Below are 22,067 nucleotides of genomic sequence, written 5' to 3' on the forward strand. Positions count from 1 at the left end.
ATTCCAATAACTCCCAATTTCTATCTCCAGTTTTGTCACTCTTCTGATGAGCTTCAGACCTATATATCCATCTGTCTAGCTGTCATTTCTCTGGATTCACATGTTGAAAACCCAACTCTTGATCTTTCCCACTTCCCTGCCAAACTTCTCAAGCCTCTGTATCCTGGAGAATGGTGCCAAAATCCATCTGGTTGTCGAGAATGGACACCTAGGGCGTCATCCGTGATCCTCCCTTCTTCCCTCCCATCTCTCTCTTCTATCTCTTGAATGAGGAGCTACCCCCACCTATCCCCGCCCTCCCCCTCAACTATCAAAGCCATCAAAAGAGGCTTTCAGACCTGCAAGCTAAACTAGGTTTCCCTGTTGCAAGTTCACAGCAACCAGGTGCCGACCACAGTACTGTTCTCCCTTACTAAGCTCCCTCAGAGGCAGGCTCAAGAAGCCCTCCCAAGAGAAAGGATGCGCTTTCCCTAGACCCGGGGGCAGCCTTGCCCCACGCGAGTACGTGGCCCTGAGCAAGCCTCCCGGAACGGAGTGGGAGCCAGGCCCGGAACGTGTCAGCGAAGGTGCGGCTGGGATCCAGGGCGTCGACGCCCTCCCTCGGCACCCGACAGGCTTCCGGGTCACTCCTCGGCCCTCCGCCCTCCGCCCTCGGCCCTCCGCCCTCGGCCCTCCGCTCTCGGCCGGGTGGGCCGCACTGGGACCCCGCCCTCCCGGAAAAGGGAGGAACCTCTAACGGAGAGCGGGCCTTGGTCTCGGCCGGTGGGGGAAGCCCCCCTCCCGTGGCCAGGGGGCCGGCGCCCTGAGTCACGTGCCGGAGTGCTGGGGGCGTGGCACCAGGAAGCGGCCTCAGAGCCCGCGAGATCGCCGCCGCCGCCGCCGCCGCCGCACTGCCGGACTCCCAGCGCCGGGTGCCGCTAGCTCAGCTCCACGCTGGCGGCCGCCCCCGGGCCCACCGCCGCCGCTGCGGCGCCCGCCATGGGCGAGGAGGACTACTACCTGGAGCTGTGCGAGCGGCCGGTGCACTTCGAGAAGGCGAACCCGGTCAACTGCGTCTTCTTCGATGAGGCCAACAAGCAGGTGCGGGCAGGCCCGCGCCCTACTCCCCCGCGCGGCCCGGCGCGCCCTGCCCGCCGCCCCCGGTGCCCCCAGGTGTCCCGCGCGCTAGGGCCGGGAGCCCGGGGACCAGGCCTGGGGCCTCTCCTGCCGTGCGGGCGCGGGATCCGCGCCCTTCCTGTGGGACCAGGCTCCGCCGCGGCCGGGGCTTTCCCCCCCACGAAGTGACAGCGGGGCGGACCCCAGCCCCCGCGCCGACCCTGCGCCCCTCGGCCGGTGTGATCAGCTGGTAGCACTCCGGTGTTTCCTCGGCTCCTTTTGTTGTCTGTATTTGTCATTAGTTTCCCTTGCATTCAAAGATTTAGACGTTGAGATTTTCATTATTCTCGGAATTTTGTAAAGGGGCGGGGTGCGGGGGGCAGCGGGGAGGAGGAGCAGGGTGTGCGCAAGTGCCGCGGCGTCGCCTTTGCCGAAACGGATTAAAACTTGGAGCCTTGCTCGGCGGGCTTCTCTCGGAATGGGAGACTTTTTTGGTCTCTACTCTCTTTTTTCTGAAGATTCGTGTGGACACCAAGCCTCTGCAGTTTGCTATGCGCCACGTTAGTTCAGTTGAACCAAGGGTAGGGTGTAGCAGAAATCATCGTTGCAGGTTGGTATATGTGTCTAAAGCCTTTAAAAGTTCAGGCCGTTAAAACGTTGCTGCTTCTCCCTCTCAGGTTTTTGCTGTTCGATCCGGTGGAGCTACTGGAGTGGTAGTTAAAGGCCCAGATGACAGGAATCCCATCTCATTTAGGTAATGATTGTATTGACGTTTTCAGAATATTTCAGCATGTAAACAAAATGGTGTTTTTCTGTTGTCGTTCAGAAGATTGTTTTAAATTTTGTCCTTGTCTCCGCTAAGAGGGCTGAAGTGGGGGGCATATCCCAGTCTGTAGGAAAAGGGAGCTGTGCAGCCTTGGTGGTACATCTCAGTACCTCCTGCAGAGTGAACGTGTGGAGGCCTTCCCTGTTGTTTTGGGATCCAGATACTCCAGCGCAGGGCACCTACTTCCTGACACTTGAAATTAGCCGGTTGGGTGCGTTGATGTGCCTATTTCCGGTTTCTTGAGGGGAGGGCCTTCATTTCCTCTCTGGGCCAAGGGTCTTTGCAGAGCGTTTGGGAGGTGGAGAAGATTCCTAGGTCAGTGTTTCCCGTCTAATAAAGTGCATTAAAATCTCAGCTTCCACTATGCTTAAGGGAAATGAATAGCAGCCTCTTTTACTTTCAGAGATATCTCAGTTTGGATGATAAACTATCTGGTCACCTTAACTCTTTTGATTACAGAAGGGGAAAGTACAGTGTAGGTCCTCATTTTACATTTTACAATTGGCTTGTGTAAATAGGAAACAGTTTTTGAAGCAGAAAATGAAGCAGCCTCTTTTTCTTTGATCATCATTTGTTTGGAAAACACTGATTGCAGCCCCTGTGCTGGGCATCAGGTGTGGGAAGACTTTCAGTTAGCTTGGCTCCCTTCTAGAAAAGTCATACATTTAGAGTGGGAGGCAGGTGAGTGGACTCATACAGTTTACTGTGGTAGGTGCTGTAGTAGTGCTCTGTTCAGAATGTGGCCACAGAGAAGAGATGGACATTTGTCTTGGGACGGGCTGGGGAAGACCACTGCCCAGGCGGGGGAAGGCCTCAGAGTGGAGCGAGGCTTGAAAGACAAGATTCTAGGTAGAGAAGAGAAGAGGCTTCCAGATGGAGGGAACAAAAAGACATGCAGGCACCGTGCTGGGGGGACTCCGAGTCTGTGTGACTGAAAATGAGGTTTCATGCAGGGAAGGGGTGGGTGGTGGTGTGACCTCTGGCAGCAGTCGGCTATATTCTGCTGTGGATTTCGGGCTTTATCTCGTTCCTGAAGGTAAAGGTGGGGCGTGGCATGATGAGATCAGTGTTTGGAAAGAGCGCACTGTTGCAGCATTGAAGCTTGATTACTGGGAGCCTGTCAGTCAGGGATCCCATTAAGAGACAATTGCTATAATCTGAGCAGGCAGGGAAGACCAACCTGAAGGCACTGTAGACCAGCAAACAATAGGCACTGGAGGGTTGCTTAAGAAGGTCTGGGGTAAGACTTGGTGGTCTCTTGGGTGTGGAAAGTGAGGGTGAGGCCATGATGATCCAGATTAAGGGGCTCAGGAAGGCTTGGGGGGGGGAGATACTGAACTTAACCCTCTTTTAAAAAAACATCTTATTTACTTTTAATAGCTTGATTGCGGTCTAATTATCATTAATTGCATATATTTGACATATGCAATTGATGAGTTTCGACACGTGTATCCATGAAACCATCACCAGTCAGGACAGTGAACATCCCCTTTCCTCTGAGAGTTTCCTCTGTGGTCCATTTCTTGACTTCCCATGTAACGTCCGATTGAGGCAGTTGTGAGACCCGAGGTGGAGCCCACCTGGCGGTGCAGCCCATTGGGTACTGGGTGGCAAAGAGTAGACTCCTTTCAAAAGCACTGCTGTACGTCAATCAAAAATAAGTAAGTAGGGCTTCCCTGGTGGCGCAGTGGTTGAGAGTCCGCCTGCCGATGCAGGGGACACGGGTTCGTGCCCCGGTCCAGGAAGATCCCACATGCCGCGGAGCGGCTGGGCCCGTGAGCCATGGCCGCTGAGGCTGCGCGTCCGGAGCCTGTGCTCCGCAACGGGAGACGCCACAGCAGTGAGAGGCCCGCGTACCGCAAAAAAAAAATAAAATAAAATAAGTAAATAAATATTTCACAGCTGCCAGCATCTCAAAGAAAAAAGAAAGTGCTGCTGTGAGGGCGATGGAGAGGGAAGGCGGCAGTGTGTGGAGAAAGTTACTGCATGGGTCTGGACTTAGTTACGCCTAAAGGGAGGCTCAGGTGAAAGTGCAATGTTCTCAACCCCTCCGTCGCTGTTACCTGCAGTTCTGTCGATTTCTCACGCCATCCGTTGCCAGTTGGACTTTGTTCTTTGAAAAGCAGTCCTACTGATAGCTTCAGAAACATAGTTTTAATTTTAAACTAAGATTTGCTGCTTCCTGAATTTTTTTTGTGTGTGTGTGTCTGCACTGGGTCTTCCTTACTGCACGTGGGCTTTCTCTATTTGCGGCGAGCGGGGGCTACTCTTCGTTGCGGTGCGTGAGCTTCTCATTGCGGTGGCTTCTCTTGTTGTGGAGCACGGGCTCTAGGCGCATGGGCTTCAGTAGTTGTGGCTTGTGGGCTCTAGAGCACTGGCTCGGTAGCTGTGGCGCATGGGCTTGGTTGCTCCACGGCATGTGGGATCTTCCTGGACCAGGGCTCGAACCCATGTCCCCTGCATTGGCAGGCAGATTCTCAACCACTGCACCACCAGGGAAGTCCCTTCCTGAATATTTAACTTGCCTGTTTTCTTCTCACAAAATGTTAGATGCTAGAATGCAGTTTTGAAGTGTAACTCATAACCTGCTCTTTCTTCTTTTAAAGAATGGAGGACAAAGGAGAAGTGAAGTGCATTAAGTTTTCCTTAGAAAATAAGATATTGGCTGTTCAGAGGACCTCAAAGACCGTGGTAAGACATATCTTTAAATACAGTATGAAGAAAAGGACATTAGAAGTACATTTGGAAGAGAATGAATTGCAAAATTCCAGTGTTAAAGGAACCATTTATTATTTTAATGTCATGGAAGCTATAGTTATGCTGCATTGTATTTGAGCCTTTGGATTCTTGAAGGTGAGAAAGACATTTAAATGGGTAAATACTTATGGCCTTAGTTTTTTTTTACTTAATTTTTTACTTAATTTTTTTTTAAAGTAAGTTGGAACCTCAGGTATCTTTCGTATTGATTGACAGCCAGCACCATAGGTTATGCGAAGCATATCTTTGGAGACTTTGTGAGTTAAGCTTACCAGAGTAACTCCATTTATTCACTTCTCTCATCTTTGAATGCTCAACCTAGTAGGAGCAGATATTCAAAGCTGGAGCAGCCTGTCAGCATTTTAGTCTTCATAAATCTTCACCATCGCCATTTGTGAAGTAGAGGAAAAGCTGTCGGGAAGGAGGCAGAATCCTGTTTCCTTCTGTCAAGTATTAATTACTAAAATTTTTGGAAAGCCCCTAGTAAAATACAGCAACCCATTTCTCTGAAATCAACCATTTGAGGAATGAATTCTCAATCAGTTTCTAAACCCTAACAGTATTTGGATTAACTCGTTTAAAAAAACTGAACTGTCGGCCTGCTGCTATTAAGGGGGCAGATTGTCCAAATCAGTCTTTTTATTTTTCCTGTCTTTGGGTTTTGTCAGGTTTTTTTTCTGATCACTTTTTAAATTTATTTGTCTTTTTCTCTTGTCTCATTGTATACCAAAGTAGGTCGGCAGTATGCTGCCCAGTCCACATTTCTCCTCGTGCGTGTTTTTGTTTTCCAGGATTTTTCTAATTTTACCCCGGATAGTTCTCAGCTGGAGTACACGCAGGAGTGCAAGGTATGGGCCTGATCCTTTCCCAGCTGGTGAGCGTTAGCTCCGGGGGTGGAGGCGCAGGGTAGCGTGGTCATTCAGAGCACGAACTTGGAAGCAGGTTGTGCTTGAATGCTGGGATCTGCCTCACGTTGGCTCTGACTTTGGACACTTCTTAAAGTTTTTAAAGCCTGTTTCTTCGTCTGTAAGATGGAGCTGGAAGAATTAAATGGATGCAGGATGCTGAACACCGAGCCACGTCAGCACTTGGTGGCTGTCGTCTTCCTGTTGCCCCTGCCCTTTTCTGCTGGGCGGCGATAGCAGCCTCTTTGGAGGTTTTTGGAAAAGGAGTTCTTTTTCCCTTTTTCCTGACCATGTTTTCTTTTCTCGACTTGTGCTCTTCGTGTCCTTCCCCTTTCCTCCTCCCTCCCTTCTTTCCCTCGGTGGAGATTCTAATCCATTTTAATTAGATTTGCCGGCTATGATGAGCTAGGCTAGTGGGGGCTCAGCTCAGCGGACATCGCGGCACCCGGGAAACCCACAGAAGCTGCAGGTGGATAGGGTATGGCTTTTTCATTTTTGTGACGGTGTTGCTGATTGGGGATCCAGGTGGGTCCCTCAGCAAGGAGGGGCCCATCTGCAAACGCCTGAGCCCCTGGCAGAGCTCCGGGTGCTCTGTGTGCAGCAGAGCCCTGGCCCTGGCCCAGCTGCCCTTCGGCTCCCACTGCTGCTGCTCACCACGTGACTTGGGACGGGGCTCAAGGCCTCCAACCCCATTTGGGGCAAGAGCCACAGAGAACCTTTAGGCCTTTATACTTTTATAACGCCAGCTTTTATGATGTGTTTGACTCAGAGTGTCAGCTGTCCTTTGATTCCTAAAGTAGAGGTTGGTATCAGTGAGTGCTGGGCAGTTGCCTTTCTCTCTGTCCTGTTGACGAGAAGGACTTCAGATTCAAGTGCCTCAGTGAGGCGTTACAGGTGAAAATCTGGGAGCGGTGTATTTAAAAGAAAGTTTGATTTGTTCATAAGTAATCAAATCTCGGTAACTTTTATTAAAGAGCAATACAAACAACAAGGTATTTTAAGCTTTTGAAGAGAATTATACATACATCTTTTGTTTCTTTTAATTAAAAAGAATCTTTTACAATTCTTTTCAGACCAAGAATGCCAACATACTAGGATTCTGCTGGACCAGTTCTACTGAAATTGTCTTCATCACAGATCAAGGAATCGAGTTTTACCAGGTACTGTATTATTACATGCGCTAGAGAAAGGTCTGTGATCGTGTTTGGGCCGCCTTTTGAGTTCAGCACTAGATAGATATTTTGAGATTCCAGAGCTTTAGTCTTCCGTTTGGGTTTTTGTTCTTTTTTTCTAATTACAAGTAATACATGTTTTTTGTAAAACATTCAAACGTTACCAAGATATATGGAAGGTAAAAGTCCCCCGTAGTCCCTAGAAGTAACCATTAGATGCATGTTCCTCCATTTCATTCCTACTCAGGGAGCAACATTTGTTTATTTTACAGAAATGGTTATGTTGTATATAAACTTGTGGCTTTATTTATTTATTATTTTTGGCATAGCTGTCGTTAGACGTCTTTCCATATTTGTTCTGTCATGTGGACCTGCTACCGTTTAACCAGTTCCTGTTGAACTTCATGCTTGTTTTCACTTTTTAGTGATTACAAACAATGCTACAGTGATTTCAAGCAGTGAACGGGTTTGTAACCATTGTTTTATATTCTTAGGTGAGGCAATTGTTGGAAGGGAAATTACAGCCTAGGTACAAACATCTAGAAAGCTGAAAAGATATCACTGAATTTCTTCTAGAAGTTGCATTCTCACTAGCAATGTAGGAATCTCCATTTTCCAAACCTTTAGCAGAATTGGATGTTATAAGTCTGTAGGCATTTGCCAGTCTGAGAGGTGGAAAGCCATTTTAATTTGTATGTTTCATTACGAGGGAGGTAAGCACCTTTTGTGTATTGTACATTTGTGTTTCCTCTTGAACTGCCTCTTCCTCTTAAAAAGAATTTTTTTTGTGATAAGAAGCACATAACGTGAAATTTACCGTCGTAACCATTTTTTAAGTGTACAATTCATTAGTGTTAAATATATTCATATTGTAGTGAAACAGATCTCTAGAACTTTCATCTTGTAAAACTGAAACTCTGTACCAATTAAACAACAACTCCCCCATTTCCCCTTTCCCAGCCCGTGGTAACCACTGTTTTTCCCGTTTCTATGAATTTGTCTGCTTTAAGGACCTCTGCCTCATATAAGTGGAATCATACAATGTTTGTTTTTTTCTGGCTGTCTTATCTCACTTAGCGTAATGCCCTCAAGGTTTGTCCATGTTATAGCATGTGTCAGAATTTTCTTCCTTTTTAAGGCTGAATAATATTCCATTGTTATACATACACCACATTTTGTTTATCCATTCTTCCACTGATGGACACTTGGATTCCTTCCATTTTTTGGGCTATTGTGAATAACGCTGCTAGAAACACGAGTGTGTAAGTCTCTCTTTGAGACCCTGCTTTCAATTCTTTTGAGTATATACCCCTAAAATGGGATTGTTGGATCCTGTGGTAATTCTGTTGTTAATTTTTGAGGGGTTACCATACTGTTTCCATACTGTTTCCAATGGCAGTTATGCCATTTTACATCCCCACCAACAGAGCACAGGGTTCCAGTTTCTACACATCACCACCAACACTAGTTGTTTTCTGTTTTATTGATAGCGGTCATCCTGCTGGTTGTGAGACGGTGTCTCATTGTGGTTTTGGTTTGCATTTCTCTGGTTAGTGATGTTGAACAACTTTTCATGACTTGTTGGCCATTTGCATGTGCTCTGGACAATGTCTATTCAAGTGCTTTGTTATTTGGGTTATTTCTTTTTGTTGTTGAGTTGTAGGAGTTCTTCATATATTCTGGATATTAACCCTTTATCAGATAGATGATTTGCAAATGTTTTCTCCCGTTCCGTAGGTTGCCTTTTCACTCTACTGATTTTACTTTGCACCTTCCTCTTTATCTTCTAGTATGTTCTAGCTGCCTGACCTATTGGGAAAGCTTCTGAGATCTTGCTAAGTGGAGCCAATGTGGAGAGTGTTAGTATTCTTACAGGTGTTATCTTTGTTGCCCTAACGAAAGCAGTGTAATTTAGAATGTACTAATGGAGGAGATATACCTGTGTAACAGTGTGCAAAGTGAATGTTGTGGTGCTTTGCTGTAGGGCTGTAATCAGAACCTTAGCTGACCAGCAGAAGGAAAGAAAAACTACACGAATCCCATACGTACAGAAATAGAATTTTGTACCTATGATAGCAAGGAAATGACTGCTTGCTTTACAGAAGGGTTCCCTCGGGCAATCATTTAAAAGTATAGCTTTCTGTTCTCAGTAGTAGAAAAGTGTCCATTCAGGTCATCTAGATGGTTTTCAGATCTTCAAGAAATAAGTTAGAAAGAAAGAGGACTCTATCACATCTTTATTTTATTGTACCTGGATTATCGAGAAACCCACACCCCCAACCCTGACTTCCAGGTCTGTTCTGCAGGGCAGTGTTCTGGGAGCATTAACATCTTGGGGCTGTATTCAGCATTCCTTAATGTATCAGAAGATTGAGAGTATATTTGAAATGTGCCTTGATTATAAAATACTAGGTTTGCATGCTGAGTCTCATGAACACGTCTGTTAGAAGAAGGGAGCCCCTCCCAGCCTCAAATTGAGACTGCAGGCTGGGTGGTGCCTGGTTCGGTGCGCGTGGCTCCAGGGGCACGGGTTTGTTTTGACCGTTTCTGTGACAGGATGCTGCTCCTCCCTGCCCTTCGGTGGACGGTGCCTGGGAATGAGGAGGCTCAGCCCTGCCCTGCAGTGAAGTGGGCTGCCTAGGCCGTCACTGGGGAGGCAGGTCCCCTCGCCTCTCCGAGCCTTATTTTCTCCCCTCAAATTGGCCTAATGATGCCCAGCTCTCAGCGTTGTGGAGAGAGTAAACGAGCTAAGATTTGGAAGCGCTAAGCACAGGGCTGGATAAATGGTAGCTGTGATAAATAAAAATGATTATTTTTTTCTGTTTAACCTACTGGGTTTTTTCTTCTTTTTATTATTTTCTTCATTTACTGTGTCAGTCTTCAGACTTTTTTTTTTTTTTTTTTAATTTATGGCTGCATTGGGTCTTCATTGCTGCGCATGGGCTTTCTCTATTTGCGGTGAGCAAGGGCCACTCTGCATTGCTGTGCGCTGGTTTCTCATTGCAGTGGCCTCTCCTGCTGCAGAGCACTGGCTCTAGGCACACGGGCTTCAGTAGTTATGGCATGCGGGCTCAGTAGTTGTGGCTCGTGGGCTGTAGAGCGCAGGCTCGGTAGTTGCAGTGCATGGGCTTAGCTGCTCCATGGCATGTGGGATCTTCCCAACCAGGGCTCGAACCTGGGAAGGGACAATGCAATGTCCCCTGCATTGGCAGGCAGACTCCCAACCACTGTGCCACCAGGGAAGTCCCAGTCTTCAGACACTTTGCTGTTGTGTTTGTTTTTGGCCAAGCTGCGTGGCATGCAGGATCTTAGTTCCCCAACCAGGGATTGAACCCGTGTCCCCTGTAGTGGAGGCGTGGAATTCTAACCTCTGAACGACCAGGGAATTCCCCATTTGCTGTTTTTATTTATTTTTTTTTGCGGTACGCGGGCCTCTCACTGTTGTGGCCTCTCCCGTTGCGGAGCACAGGCTCCGGACGCGCAGGCTCAGCAGCCATGGCTCACGGGCCCAGCCACTCCGCGGCACGTGGGATCTTCCCGGACCAGGGCACAAACCCGTGTCCCCTGCATCGGCAGGCGGACTCTCAACCACTGCGCCACCAGGGAAGCCCCATTTGCTGTTTTTAAATGAAGGCTCTGTTTCTTGAACTTTGCATCAGGTATTACCAGAGAAACGGAATCTGAAACTCCTGAAGAGCCAGAACATCAATGTGAACTGGTACATGTACTGTCCCGAGAGTGCTGTGATTCTGCTGTCCACCACGGTGCTTGGAAATGTGCTGCAGCCCTTCTATTTCCGGGTAAGAGTCAGCTTCCCTTTAAAAAAATTTCCCCTCCTACCTCGTTCCTCTAACCTCCTAACTGATCCAGTAACTTCCAAGGGGCACGTTCCTCCAACAAGAGCCTTGCCACTTCCGACCACTAGAGGGCACCCCGTACCATCCCATCACCGCCAAGAATGAGTCCTTCTTGGGACAGGCCCCTGGGACCCTGGAAAGGATGGAAAGACATAGTGCGTGTATATCCTCAATGATTTGATGTGGGGAGTGCTAAAACATCAGAGGAGGTTTAATAAGCTTTTCTTAAAACTTTTTTCTTCCCCAAACAGGCTGGCACTATGTCAAAGCTGCCCAAGTTTGAGATCGAATTACCAGCTGCACCTAAGTCAACTAAACTGAGCCTCTCAGAGAGAGACATTGCCATGGCGACGATGTATGTCTGTTCTTTGAGAGAATTCCTTCTCATAATTGCTTTCAGGGATATCATGATAGAAGAAGCATGTTGTAAGAACTCCAGGGCTGCCCGTGCTCCAGTAGCCTTGGAACACAGGATAAGGACTCCGCCTTCCCTGCTTTGTACCCAGATCTTAGGAATGTAGAAAGCCCGTCATCTTCTTGACATTCTTTTTTGATTTTATTAACTTTGTGATCTTAGGGAATTTTTCACCATTCTAGTCTGATAAAATGAGAACATTGAACCAATTTATTTCTTAGGTTTCTTAGTTTTAGAAATTTCTTTTCAGTCAGTGAGTCAAAACTTATCACACATTATTTTTTAGCTAAAATATGTCATACTTGTTCTAAAGAAAAACATAGTTTACATTTTTGATCTAACAAATGTAGACCTGAATTACTTATGTAGGAAGGTATATTTTCATTTGGAAATGCAGATATCTCAAATTTTAAAACTTTATTATGAAAGTTTCAAACACACAAGAATAGAAACTGATACAAAGAATCTCCTATATACCCATATTCAACAAATATAAACAGTTTGCTCCTAAATTAATTCTGATTCTTCTATGGCCTAAAACAGTGGTTTCCAAACAGTAAAATTTTTTAGCATTTAGAATGCTTTTTTTTTTTTTAAGAAATCTGCGGCATCCTGGTTTAGAAAAAGATAAAATGAGAACAGTCCTTGCAAAGGGGGAGACCCTTCCCCCAGTCTCCTCCTTGTCCCTGAGGCAGCCCCAGCAAAGTGTGAACTCCTGGAATAAAAGTGTACATGCAGGAACTGGTCATGGCAACATGTATCAGATGAGGCTTAAAAGTCAAGAGTGATAATATTTTCCTGTGATTAAGGAATGTACTCATTATATAAAACTGGGAAATTACAGAAAGTTAAAAAGAAAATGGACTTAGCATATTACTCAAGGGCAGCTATTTGACAACATGTATTTCATTCCAGTAGTTTTGGACATTCTGCATAAGTCATTCTGCAGAAGTTTGTGTTTTTCTTTTGAAATATTGTGATCAAGCTATATTTAGTTTAGTTTTTTTTTAATTTTATTTTTGGCTGCGTTGGGTCTTTGTTGCTGCGCGTGGGCTTTCTCTAGTTGCGGTGTGCAGGCTTCTCACTGCGGTGGCTTCTCTTGTTGCGGAGCACAGGCTCTAGGTGCACAGGCTTCAGTAGTTGTGGCTCGTGGGCTGTAGAGCACAGGCTCAGTAGTTGTGGCACACAGGCTTAGTTGCTCCACAGCATGTGGGATCTTCCCGGACCAGGGCTCAAACCCGTGTCCCCTGAACTGGCAGGCAGATTCTTAACCACTGCACCACCAGGGAGGCCCAAGCTATATTTAGCTTTGCATCCCCCCTTTTCACTTAACTGTATAATAGGCTTTTTTATTTTTAAGCTAACTGCACTGTTTTTGTAAATATTTCTGTTGGCTGCGAAATACCCCATTAAGTAAATATCTCTTAATTTACTTAACTATGGCCTTATAACTCTGCAGTTAGAATGGAGGGACGTCAAACAGCCAGCATGACTTACGTCTCTTTGTTCTGTGATTAGATACGGACAGCTGTATGTTCTCTTCCTGAGGCATCATTCTCGGACCTCCAATAGTACTGGAGCGGAGGTAGTCCTATATCACCTACCACGGTATATTTAATGCTTTCTTCCCCTTCTCCGATTGTAAAATATGAACTAAAGCTTGTCGATCTATTTTTTGACCTTTCTGTTGTCCTACAGAGAAGGCGCCTGTAAAAAGATGCACATACTGAAGTTAAACCGGACAGGGAAGTTCGCCCTGAACGTGGTGGACAACCTGGTGGTCGTTCATCATCAGGACACGGAGGTACGAGTGTTGGGGGGTGTCCTGCTTGAAAGAGCTGTGAAAATGGACAAAATATTCTGAAAGAGACTAGAAAGTGCTTTTTATGCTCAAAGTTTTGATCTTCCAGGTGGAATGGGTTTGGATTTCTAGATGGTTTAGGAAAACCCTACCAGTTGACTAACATAATTAAAAACTGTTTCACAAAGTAACACATGTGAGGAGATTGGACTTTGGAACAATTATTTGGTCGAATCATCTAAGCTGGGGATTCCCTGCGGAGCCAGTGTGTTGTGTGAGCACATGAGCCCTGTACTTCCTCTGTGAGTGTAGATGATGATGGTTTTGAGGCTCTGTGGCCACAAAGAAAGAACTAGAATGATCCTGCTGCTTCTACCCCATCAGCTGGGTGTCTGGTGGGAGACAAGCCACTTCCCTCCTTGCCTCCTGGAGGCTGGTGACACCCGTGTCGATAACTAATAAAGATGGAGCTCTTCAGAGGCAGCATGTCATAGATTCCAGGAATACTTCTGAGAGCTGATAGACATGTACAAGAGAGCTGGGATGTTCCAGCAGGTCCCTCCTCAAATAAGAACCAGCGTGCAGGGGTGGAACGCAGACACGGGGCTCCTTCAGCTGACCCCAAACGGCAGGTGTGAGGTCACGAGAGGGACGGGTGGAACCGTGGTTTGTCTGATATCACCGTCTTGTCTTTCTCCCCCTCAGACATCAGTGATATTTGATATCAAGCTGAGGGGGGAGTTCGATGGCACCGTTACCCTCCATCACCCGGTGCTTCCAGCTCGATCCATTCAGCCCTATCAGATCCCTGTGGCAGGTAAAAGGGAATCTCCGTGTGTGCATGGATGGGGGAGCAGATAAAGGGCTTCCCAGATCTGTTTGCTTTTGCAAGGGGTGATTCTGTTTTTTGTTTTGTTTTTTAAATGATACTCCTGCTGATTCTTTAAGCTAAAATTGTGTTCTTGTGAAAGTGTTTTTTTATTTTTTGGTCCTGTGGGATCTTAGTTCCCTGACCAGGGATCAAACCTGCGTCCCCTGCAGTGGAGGTGCAGAGTCTTAACCGCTGGACCGCCAGGGAAGTCTCGTGAAAAGTGTTTTGTAAGAGAGAAGACTCTTCCTTTGAAGAAAATAGAACGATTCTCTTCTCTGAGCTTTAAAATGGAGAGTTGTGATTACCCATTGAAGCCCAGAGGTTTTTTTTAATGTTGAATAAGACCTTGACGTTTCTGTTGGTCTGTGCTCTGTGGCCCTGAGGTTAAATTTGGTTGCTCATGGCTGTTATTTTAACCTGGGATCGCTTTTCCTCATCTTTCTCACATTCTGCGTCATAATTATAATAAATACTGCGTTTTCCCTTGACTGATGGTCACAGTAAGTACTTAGGCTGCGGTTCTGAGGTTATTCTGAACCACTCCTCCAACCTGAAGAGGTGGCAGTAGGAAGTCAGAGAAGAGAGAGGGTCAGGATTTCAGAAAAAGGGAAAGAAACCATTTGGTTCCTTTTGCTTTTTCCCAATGTAATCGAACTCAAATCATATTCTCTTCAAGGAGACCGGAGTCTAGAGTAAGCTAGTTGAAGTTTCAGTGTGTAAACCATAGTCAGATGGCACACATTTGGAACTCTGGGAGGAGCGTTTTGTTAAAAGGAATCCCCGTCAGATAGCTTTGGTGTGTCAGCCTCGCCTGCTGGCAGGATATCCTGGTACCTGTCACAGGGAAGAATCAGATCAGGCCCTGGCTGATGGTTTAGCAGGAGCACTTGCCAGCTGAGCCAGAAGCTGAGCAGGGTGTGAGAATAAGCTACAGTGGGACCTTGAACAGTGGGGTTCATCCACATGTAATTTATGTCAGCCCTCCATAGCCGAGGTTCTGCATACAAGGATTCAACCAACCACAGTGGGTTTTACTGTTGAAAAATATTCCTGGGCTTCCCAGGTGGCGCAGTGGTTGAGAATCCACCTGCCAATGCAGGGCACACGGGTTCGAGCCCTGGTCCGGGAAGATCCCACATACCGCGGAGCAACTAAGCCCGTGCGCCACAACTACTGAGCCTGTGCTCTAGAGCCCGCGAACCACAACTACTGGAGCCCACATGCCATAACTGCTGAAGCCCGTGCGCCTAGAGCCCGTGCTCCAAAACAAGAGAAACCACTGCAATGAGAAGCCTGTGCACTGCAACGAAGACCCAACACAGCCAAAAATAAATAAATTTTTAAAAAAAGAAAAAAAATATCCCAGTATAAGTGAATACATGCGGTTCTAACCCGCCTTGTTCGAGGGCCAGCTGTAGTTCGCACATTTGATTAGGTCTCTTGGCCCTCTGTTCTTTCCAGCTTCTTCCTTTTCCCAGGTAGTGATGTTTAGAAGAGTAGATTGTGTCAAATGGTTGGCTTGTATCTGCTGCTCACTCAGCATGAAGGTAACTGCTGGTGAATTGGGGCAGAAACAACTATAAACGTTTCAGTCCTTCAGCTCTGTTCCAGTTGTTTAGGACCAGTAAGAAGGTAGTCAGGTTCTGATTGGCTGTTGATATAAAGCAAAGGCCAGGTGTGGCTAAAACAAGAGCCCAGAGATTAATAAGAATTCAAGAGTCTGTGAATCTCTGGGCTTCTAGAGTGGGTTGGCAAAGCGTTTTTTGTGGTTAATGACTTTTTGTTTTTCCTGCTAGACTCCAAGCCCCTCACAGGTTTGTAGCATCTTTGTATCTTGCCCATCTGAGCTGTTGCAGGTGCGCTGTCACAGGTGCACTGTCGCAGGTCAGGAAGAGCTTGTTGGACTATTTTGAAAGACGAGACCAGCAACTTGGGGAAGAGCCAGCCTCTCTCGTTTCCCCTTCTGGTTTTGGTCTGTCCAACCAGTGGCTCTCGAGTAGGCTACACGTTAGGATCACCTGGGGGCTTTCAAAACCAAAGCATTCAGTCAACGTGATGGGTAGCCAGTCAAGGCCCACGTGTAGGACCCTCACTCGTAGGTTCCAAGCGCAAGTGTTCTTTGCCTCAGCTTGTCTGGTCTGGCCCTGTCCTCTACTGGGGGGTCTGTGCAAAATTACCACCTTTTCCAACCTGCCGACTGAAACCTATTTTCCGATTGTACCTGGGTAGCTGGAACAGAACTAGGAATAGTCATGTTCAGTTTGCAGGCCGTATTTATCAAGGTTACTGCGGGCTTCCCCCCCAGACATACACACTCGAGCAATGTCACTGGTAGTTGTGAGTCCCTGTCACGTGAGGGTTTTATGGGGGGGTCTGCTTCCCAGGTGAGATCTCTGCCTGGACCTACACTGTGCAGTGGAGAATTGAGCTCATTATTTAGATAATTAAGCCACAAAACACTTTGTTTGAAATAGTCTCAGTGAATTATCTGAGTATTTGATTCTGAATCACTCAGGTGAATTTCTCAGTTCTTTAATGTGCATGTGTGTAAAAAAGAAAACGCTGTGAATTGAACCTTGACCTGCTTTCTCCTTGGCGAGACATCTTCATGGATGGTTCTCGACTTCCCGCTTCCTCCTTACAGGTGTTATCAGTGGACACGACAGTTCACTTCTTCGTTATTTAACTACAGTTGAATGAACATTTACTGAAGGAAGCATTAAGCGTTACCTTTACGTCCCAGGATTGGCAGCACTTTCTGGCCGCGTCACCAGCCCTCACACACACGTGTCTCCTCTCTTTGTAGGTCCTGCTCCCGTGACCAGCCAGTCCCCCATCCCGTGTAAACTCTGTATCCTTTCCGAAGGCCTTGGCTGGGAACAACAGGGGAGCTGTCACCTCTCCTTACACTGGGGTCTGAGGGTGGTCCGAGCCCCCGGTCAGGCGTGAATAATGTCGTGGGAAGCGCCTGTGGGGTTTCCTTCCCATCAAGGGCCGGGCACCTAGGGCGGCCTCAGCAAACAGGGTGGGAGGATGCTAACGGGAGCTGGGTTTGCCTTTTGTCTTCATCTCTTCCTGGTCTAGAATTTCCTATAACATGTAGATTCTTCATCCTGGATTGTCTTTCAACCCGACATCATCATCAGTGCGAGCCAAGGTGGGTCGTGGTGGGGGTCACGCTGTTAGGAAGCTGGGCTTGCTGGCAGTCTCCCGTCCGTCCTGAGGGGTGCCAGCCCTGGGAGGCTTGAGAAAGGGGTGACTCAGATCATTTCCAGTGAAGCCTTTGGTTCTCCTCTCCTGGAGCCCCGGTTGAGAAGGGCTCTGCCCGCCTGCCCGGCAGTGTGGGCGTCAGGAGGTTCAGGGCTGGTGGATGGCTGAGTTACGGAGCTCCTTCGGGAGCCTCAGGAATTGCCTTGTGACCAATGAGCCAGAGCAGGAGAAACCGGAGCCCAGGACCAAAGTTCGTGCCCTGCAGACACCCGTTCTCCCTTCAGGGTCAAGGGGGTTGGTCAGGTGCGGGGAGGGGTCGCCTGTCTGTATGCAGTAGACACTCCAGGGGGGCGCGTGGAGGGTCACTCTGAGGAGTCTGCCGACACGCAGGGGTGCTTTGGCTGCCAGTCCCACTGTCGTCAGACGTGTCCTGAACATCGCAGCCTGTGCTTTGGCGTGAGAAGCAGCCACTGGCTGTGCTTTGCAGCACGTCCCCCCATGAATGTTGAGGGGAACCAGCTTTGGGGCTTTTGTTTTGGTTTGCGTCCCACTATTAAATTTGCTGCCTCTCAATCCAGGTTACCTCTGGAACCTCCAGGTGAAACTTCAGCCCATAGTAAACCTCTTGCCAGATAAAGGCAGGCTCATGGACTTCCTCCTCCAGAGAAGGGAATGCAAGACCGTCGTCCTGTCAGTGTGCTCGCAGAGTAAGTGGGGTCCTCACCCTGCGGTCTGATTCCTGACACTGCCTGCGCCGCCCACTGGGAGACGGGCCACATTTTTATCTTGTCTGCAGCCAGTTGGCTTAGTGACAAGTGGATTATTTAACCCCCTGGAAAGGCTGCTCAGTATAAAAATGACTTGTCTCTATAAGACATTTCCTGGGCAAAGACTAAACTAAACATGGGCACACGTGAGGGTAGAGGCTGCCCTCCCCAGCTTGAAAACAAACCTGTTTCAGAATCCAAGTCACTCACGACATTTATACCTACTTTGAGAATCTTCTGACGCCCTCCGTAGCTACGTTAGTAACCGGCAAGGGCTGGCGAGAGCCCTTGTGCCCCAGTCTCTACACCGTTTCTCCGAATGCCCTGGTGGCCCCCGGAAATGAGTCATTTCTCTCACAGTGTGTTTAAGTTCTAAAGTTCACGCAAGGTTGGCCGACCTGTGTGAACCCTGACTCCTTCCAGTGTTGACAGAGTCAGACAGAGCAACGCTGCCTGTGATAGCCACCGTTTTTGATAAACTCAACCAGGAGTATAAGAAGTACCTGGACGCCGAGCAGAGTTACACACTGGTAAGTTGACGAGGGCCTCCTCCCTGCTCCACCCCGGGTATATTGTCTGTGTAATTATGACACAAGATTCTGACAGAATGACACCACTGAGGTTTGCTGTGTGCCAAAGGGCAAGGTGGCCGGCCGTAGGGGGAACGTAAATCAGAGTCCCTGTGTCCCATGAGCTAGAGGCTGAACATCACTTAATGTCTTCACCTTCTTTTGTTGTTTTTTAAAAATTATTATTTTCTCTTTTGGCTGTGTTGGGTCTTTGTTGCTGCACGCGGGCTTTCTCTAGTTGCAGCAAGCAGGGGCTACTCTTCATTGCGGTGCGCGGGCTTCTCATTGCGGTGGCTTCTCGTTGCGGAGCACGGGCTCTAGAGCGCAGGCTCAGTAGCTGCGGCCCAGAGCATGGGCTTAGCTGCTCCGCGGCATGTGGGATCTTCCCGGGCCAGGGATCGAACCTGTGTCCCCTTCTTTGGCAGGCAGATTCTTAACCACTGCACCACCAGGGAAGCCTGCTTTTGTTGTTTTTAATCTATGTTTGATCTTACACGTAGATAGCTCCTTGGTCTGCCTTTATTTTATGGATAAAAAAAAAGCAGTCTCAGTTTGGTTATTTTATATGTCTTTCTGCCAATCCAGAGCCTAGACTCAGTAAATCAGAAATATAATCATTTTGCTGCTTGTTCTTCCTTTCCTTTGAGGATGTACTAGCTATAAAGAATAAGACGTGTCCTGGCACCCAGTCAGCATCCCCTCAGGACTGTGGTGACTCAGCGTCAGCACTGTGCTTTTCCTCTAGTGGGCTCAAGTGCGTGTTGTGAAGGGCTGGAAAAAATTAGCATGGCTTCTCGGGGTCTGCTGTACTGTTACTGTATCTTCTGAAGCTAGAAATAAGTTCAGGAGAAGTGGAATGAATGATTCCACTTCAAGAATCTGATTAGTCCAAAGGCTAAAAATGGAAGTGGTTTTAAACAATAACAAAAACCCCAGAACGCCCATCCCCTTCAGCTACTCAGGGATAACCCAAATGCTAGGTGGTCTGTGATTAACAAAATTAGGGAGTTATTTTAAGAGGTTAAAAAAAAAGTCTCCCTGGCAGTCCAGTGGTTCAGACTCTGTGCTTCCACTGCAGGGGGCACAGGTTCGATCCCTGGTATGGGAACTAGGATCCCTGCATGTGGCGTGGTGCAGCCAAAAATTAAAAAAATAAAAGTCTCGGTAAAACTATGACTTAGGCTTCTTAGTTCCATCCGTGAACACTGGTGTATTTCCTGACCTCCTAAACTCCTCCCCGGCCAGCACAGGAAAGAGTTTTGTCCAAGTAATGAAGTAAGTGTCATCCTCTGCTCACGTCTTAGGCTCCCAGCATCTAGGGGTTCAGTCTTTCTGGATTAACTGCGAACACGCCATGTCCCGGAAGACGACTGAGGTCCCGTCTGTGATGTATTGTGCAGGCACTGGAAGCGGGGCAGAGCCGGAGCGGCCCATTCCTCAGGAGGCCGGCGCGCACCCAGGCTGTGGTCGACCAGTCTGACATGTACACCCACGTGCTGTCGGCGTTTGCGGAGAAGAAGGTAGGGGAGGCTCGCCGCCCCTTCCGGACTGAAGGTTCCCAAAACAAAGATCTCATTTGAAGGGGACTGAGGAAAACGAGTAGAACTCAGAATGTGATTAGAGTAACTGGGTTATCTTGGGTGAGGACTGAATGCTTATGGTTTGGCTTCTAATACACAGGCCTAAAGATGATCCCCGACTCGGGAGGTTCTGGAGGGGTTTGTGCAAAAGCAGCCAAGTAGAACCCTGGAAGCAGGGGGGCGGATAAACAAGGAGCTGTTACACGGAGCCTCCTCTGCCACTCTGGTTCTAAACACTTTTCCCCTCTGTAGGAGATGCCTCAGAAATTCATGATAGCCGTGCTCATGGAATATATCCGCTCTCTGAACCAGTTTCAGATCACAGTACAGGTACCTTCAAGCCAGCATCTGTGGTCCCACGTTAGAGGGGCAGGGGATTGTTCAAGTAAAAGCACTGTCAGTGCCTAACTGAGATGACTCTCTGTACGCCACAAGAGTCTGCACACCTGCCTCAGACTCAGTGACCCTCCTCACGTGACCCCACGTTCTCAGGTGGAATGAGCAGTTTCAGGCCAGGTTGGGTTCTCTCACCCGTCACTTAGAGCAGCCGTGGTCCTCGGCATACTGAGCCTCTAGTCTGTCGTAGTTGGGCGACGTGGACACCATCTCTCCTTATGTCTCTGTCTCAGCATTATTTGCACGAGCTTGTCATCAAGACGCTCGTCCAGCACAACCTATTCTACACGCTGCACCAGTTCCTGCAGTACCATGTCCTCAGCGACTCGAAGCCTTTGGTAAGTACCACCCAATTTTTACTTTTGTGACTTAAAATTTGACCTTTCAACATACGGCAAATCTAATCTGAAAATGGGTCTTCCAGGCTTGTCTGCTGCTCTCCCTGGAAAGTTTTTACCCTCCTGCTCATCAGCTGTCTCTGGATATGTTGAAGGTAACTCTGATACAGCAGAGTTTTAAACCCCATAGAAGCATGTTCCTATTACTTGCACTGACCCGGATTTCTCTTTCTCCCTTACTTCTAGCGACTCTCCACAGCAAATGATGAAATAGTAGAAGTTCTCCTTTCCAAACACCAAGTGTTAGCTGCCTTAAGGTTTATTCGGGGCATTGGTGGCCATGACAACATCTCTGCACGAAAATTTTTAGATGCTGCAAAGCAGACTGAAGACCACATGCTTTTCTACACTATATTCCGGTTTTTTGAACAGCGAAACCAGCGTTTGCGAGGGAACCCTAGTTTCACACCAGGTGAGAATATAGCTGCAGGGAAAAGACCTGGGGCGACCAGAGACTCGGACAGTAGCAGGAGAGCACTGGCAGCTGGGGGGGCGAGAAGCCTTTTGGTTTGGAGAACTCTCGGGTTAGTTTTTAAAAAACAAAATTTTGTACCAGCCCGCATAATCCTTAGCCTGTTGTAGTGAGAGTGGATTCAAGGTGCTGACGGAACTGGAGTTCTGCTCTGGAACTGCAGTGGGGTGTCGGGGTGGAAGGTAGGGTGGCCTGGGCCCAGCTCCGTCTGACATCTGGGCCTGGAATGGCCCTTTCTGAAGAATTAGGAACAAGACAGGAAATGGCTGCGGAGGGTTGTAATGGCCTGGGGCTTGTTGATGTTTTAGTTTTAGGCAGAAAGCATTGGTTAATCACTCTTATCTCCAAAGTTATGACATCTAAAGCACCTTCTTCCTTAGGATGGGGAGGAACCTGTAACTCTTCCAGGGCTCCCAGCATTCACTGATCACCCTGCTTCTCCCCCATCTCTCAGGGCAGAGGGCAGTTTGCTTGGGGCTGTAAAGGTTCTGTAATGGCACAAGCTGGGTAAACAGAAAGGACAACTCAAGAGCTTAGGAAAACAAAGTATTTTATGAAAGAAAAATAAGTCAAAACCCAGTATCCACATCTAGGAGCTGCAAAGTGTTCATTCTCGTTTTCCTCCTTTCGTGCCTTGTCTAACAGATTAAATCTGTATTTTCCTTCACAGGAGAACACTGTGAAGAACACGTTGCTTTTTTCAAACAGGTTTTTGGAGACCAAGCTCTAATGAGGCCTACGACATTCTGAGGTCACTTGCTAGTTTTTCTTTTTATATATATATAAAATGTGTACAAAGTTAATTTATTGCGTTAATAAAGCTCTTTAAACTACAAGATGTTGTAATAAAGTATATCTACGACATCCTCAAATGTTACTAAAAATACGGTATAGAACTTGTGTGATGGCTTACTCCTACAAAAGGAGAAACATTGCATTGATTGGCCTTTAGAAAGTGTCAGTGAGCAGAGAGCAG

General features: G+C 47.6%; 1 protein-coding gene across 4 annotated transcripts; it reads left to right on the plus strand.

Moving 5' to 3' along the window:
• Nucleotides 1–897: 897 nt before the first annotated feature.
• Nucleotides 898–21,897, plus strand: RMC1 (regulator of MON1-CCZ1). Of its 4 annotated transcripts, none has more exons than XM_082667287.1 (20): nucleotides 898–1,080; nucleotides 1,773–1,849; nucleotides 4,528–4,612; nucleotides 5,470–5,526; nucleotides 6,657–6,743; nucleotides 10,415–10,555; nucleotides 10,864–10,967; nucleotides 12,546–12,635; nucleotides 12,726–12,831; nucleotides 13,534–13,645; nucleotides 16,506–16,550; nucleotides 16,803–16,856; nucleotides 17,488–17,616; nucleotides 18,100–18,206; nucleotides 19,646–19,765; nucleotides 20,078–20,155; nucleotides 20,455–20,559; nucleotides 20,646–20,714; nucleotides 20,806–21,031; nucleotides 21,762–21,897. In XM_082667287.1, exons 1-20 carry the CDS (start codon nucleotides 979–981, stop codon nucleotides 21,839–21,841), a joined length of 1,974 nt encoding a protein of 657 aa, XP_082523413.1. In that variant the 5' UTR covers nucleotides 898–978; the 3' UTR covers nucleotides 21,842–21,897. The 4 variants fall into 4 exon arrangements, with proteins under 4 accessions (XP_082523413.1, XP_082523414.1, XP_082523415.1 ...); XM_082667288.1 differs by having other exon boundaries at nucleotides 18,109–18,206; XM_082667289.1 differs by lacking the exons at nucleotides 898–1,080; nucleotides 1,773–1,849 and adding an exon at nucleotides 4,161–4,199.
• The last annotated feature ends 170 nt before the right edge of the window (nucleotides 21,898–22,067 follow it).

Source organism: Grampus griseus, assembly GCF_964374135.1.
Source record: "Grampus griseus genome assembly, chromosome: 12".
NCBI lineage: Eukaryota > Metazoa > Chordata > Mammalia > Artiodactyla > Delphinidae > Grampus > Grampus griseus.

Excerpts from the sequence above, each read along its gene's own strand:
- RMC1 (XM_082667287.1), top strand. The coding sequence starts at position 979 with ATGGGCGAGGAGGACTACTACCTGGAGCTGTGCGAGCGGCCGGTGCAC. Across the intron at positions 5,527-6,656 it reads AGTACACGCAGGAGTGCAAG|ACCAAGAATGCCAACATACT; the intron begins GTATGGGCCTGA and ends AATTCTTTTCAG. Across the intron at positions 12,832-13,533 it reads TTCATCATCAGGACACGGAG|ACATCAGTGATATTTGATAT; the intron begins GTACGAGTGTTG and ends TCTCCCCCTCAG.